Here is a 2862-nt window from a genome sequence, read left to right as displayed (position 1 = left end):
TTTTAAATGAGGGTATATTTCATATTTGCTGAGTTTATATAGATAATTTTTGCTATTTAGATAGTACATTCCCATCTACTTCCAATATTATCATCAGAACAGTACCTTTTGACCTGTACTAATAAGATTGTGAGACAGGAGGTTCAATTGAGTGACTTTTGTATAAGACGACCACTCTGAAGGTACTTTCAGATATCACAAAGGATAGGCTAGGGAAAAAGGATATACAGCATACATTATCTTCTCACTCAGTTCACTGTATGCACAACCACCTGTTGACCAGACTGTGGCTCTGATACTTTGAGATGTCATAGCTCAGTTTGCTTGCATTCTTCCACAAGAATTTGATTCTGCATTGTCATGGCAGGAAGGTAATCATTGACTGGGTCTTGAATGCTTGTAAGAATCTGACCTATCCCTCGGCTGATTCTTTGTCCGTAAGAGCCACTGCTGTTTTTGGCTGAGATTGTCTGACCTCTGTAGACTTGAGCCCGATGCTCGCAGATACCAAACTTGCTTAGGAGGATAAACACATCTCTTCGAAAAGCTTTGGTGAAAATAGCGTAAAGAAAGGGGTTGGCACAAGAATTGAGTGGGTAGAAGAGTACCAGCAAAATTTTGGAATTGGTGACAGTTATCAGTGGTTTGTTCATAATGGCAGATAAAGCATGGAAAGAGATGGGAGCCATGCACAGAAAGTCGGTGAAAATCAACACGGCCATACGCTTTGCAATTTTGGTGTCTTTGTCCCCTGACTTGTACTGGGGGTTTCGCACAGTTACATAGATTTTTATATAGCAGGCACAAATGATGACAAAAGCAATAATGTTACATATTAAAACGAAGACGACATAGGCTTCAGCCACTGGTGTTTCAGTGTCCATAGGCAAGCAGATGCTGACTTTGCTATAGCTGCTGACACCAACCAGTGGCAAAAGGGCAAGAAGAAAGCATGAAAGCCACCCTCCCAGCATGATAGCCAAGGCGTGCCGGAGGCGAATCTTTCGATCTGGGCGCATGGCAAAAGTGATGGCATACCAGCGCTCCAGGGTGATCACAGTCAGTGTGTATACAGACAGTTCGCTAGCAAATACAGTGAAAAAGCCAGCTGTGTTGCAGCCGGGCCCAGTCTGCCACTCTATAGCGTGGTTATAGTACTCTGACCTGGTGTAGAGATCCACTGAAGCAATCAGGAGGAGGTATAAACCCATGCAAAAATCAGCAAAAGCCAAGTTACACATCAGAAAGCGTGGTACAGTCAGTTTATAATGGCTGGTGAGAAGGATGAAAAGGACAAAAATGTTACCTAGGATGGCCAGCAGGTTCACAAACCACACCACTATCCTCAGAAATTGGTATCCCATTATATCCTCACAGGGATTAAACTCATCAGGTTCCGGAGTGCATATTACATCTTCATTGCCTCCACAGACAGGATAGTCATAATGACTATCAAAGGTCTGGACATCTTCCATTTGAGGGTTCTTGAGCTCTTGGCCAAATCCAAAATTTCCTTCTCCGTGCTCTTCCAAAAAAATGTAATAATGGGAATTTTCAGGAAAATTTGTGAACTTGGTGGTTTTGTCATAAAAGGTATCGGTGTGGTCTGTGTATTCTTCTGCATCATCTTCATAAAATGAACCTCCGAGAGCTTTGACTGATCGTCTCTTACGAAAGCTGTAGCTGCCGCTCTGGTTACATGTCAGGTACTCCAAAATTCTGAAAGAGTAGAGGAGGAAGTCACTGCTGGCATTTACAGCCTGGCTGGAGTGCAACAAGTAAACAAAGGGGGACACTTCAAAAGAAAGTCACCATGACTGAAAATGTCGCTATAAAATTGTGATCGTGTGTATTTCTGTTAATAGAATATATAGTGAATGATAAGTTTGAGCATTTCTGGGCTTTTTTTTTTAAACTGTTTTTCCTTTCTCTGTTACTGTCAGCTATACCCAATAGTAATTCGGCTTGTTCAGCATCCATAATCCCTCTTCCTTTTTGGGATCTACATTCTCAGTACATAACAAGACTTTTATCTACTCTTCATAACTTCTTAGCTAATACAGTATTACTTTCCTTTTCATTTTTGCTCACAAGTCAATTTCTCCCAGAATTTCCATCATTTTTATTTCTGGTTTGTGTATTTTCTGTACGTGCTTTAGAGCTGACAAGCAGTGTAGTTGTTGGGAATCCTCTACCTCAAGGTGTGATGCACCTGTATTTGTAATCAAAACTTACTCATACTTGGAAAAAAATTGCAATTTGGAATCAAATTCTTTGATCACTGTGACCCACTGTCACATAACCTTTAGTATTTCTCATTTCCAGGTGTGTAGAATTGAAGATTTTGTACAATTTAAGGTTGCATACAATTCAGTCTGAGAAATTTTTATCTCTACTAACAGATACGCAAATATGTTTTTATTTCAGTCATTAGATTGTGCTGGGTTCTTTCTGCACATTCTTTCTGTCCAGGTTTTAAATCTCTTCACTCTTCTGTTTTATTTCTGTCCCTCACTTTCCCAGTTTGTTGTAATTGTGAATATGATTGCCTTGTGAGTTTATTATTGAATAATTCGTGCACTTAGCATATTTTTAATATACTGTGAGTCAATCCACAAATACTGCAATACTGAAGACGGGCTGTATTCCTAAATCAGAGGCTGGATAAGAATTCCCTAAACCTTATTAAACTTTGTATAAATTTACAATGCATTTGCATTCTGCAGTAGAATTCTGCTGCTTATCAATCCCTTTCTCCCTCCTTGCCCCCAGCACAAGTCGCTGTATTGCATCAGGACATCTATAAATGTACTTTTGCCTCACAAAAGCTATCCACACCAGTTCTGATGAGAGGCTAGAAAT

The 2862-nt window shown here is 40.0% G+C and overlaps 1 protein-coding gene across 1 annotated transcript in view; it reads right to left on the bottom strand.

The window, feature by feature from the left end:
• Nucleotides 1–308: 308 nt before the first annotated feature.
• The window catches only part of TSHR (thyroid stimulating hormone receptor), a gene marked incomplete at its 5' end in the record, with an annotated part of 27615 nt that continues 25061 nt past the window's right edge, over nucleotides 309–2862 (bottom strand). Inside the window, one exon of the mRNA XM_010024069.1 lies at nucleotides 309–1719. Within this exon, the coding sequence (XP_010022371.1) occupies nucleotides 309–1719 (1411 nt within the window). The remainder of the gene's footprint in view (nucleotides 1720–2862) is intronic.

This window comes from Nestor notabilis, unplaced genomic scaffold (assembly GCF_000696875.1).
Source record: "Nestor notabilis isolate BGI_N333 unplaced genomic scaffold, ASM69687v1 scaffold15761, whole genome shotgun sequence".
Lineage (NCBI taxonomy): Eukaryota > Metazoa > Chordata > Aves > Psittaciformes > Psittacidae > Nestor > Nestor notabilis.
The sequence above is the reverse complement of the archived record's forward strand: the minus strand, read 5'-3'. Positions and strand labels throughout refer to the sequence as shown.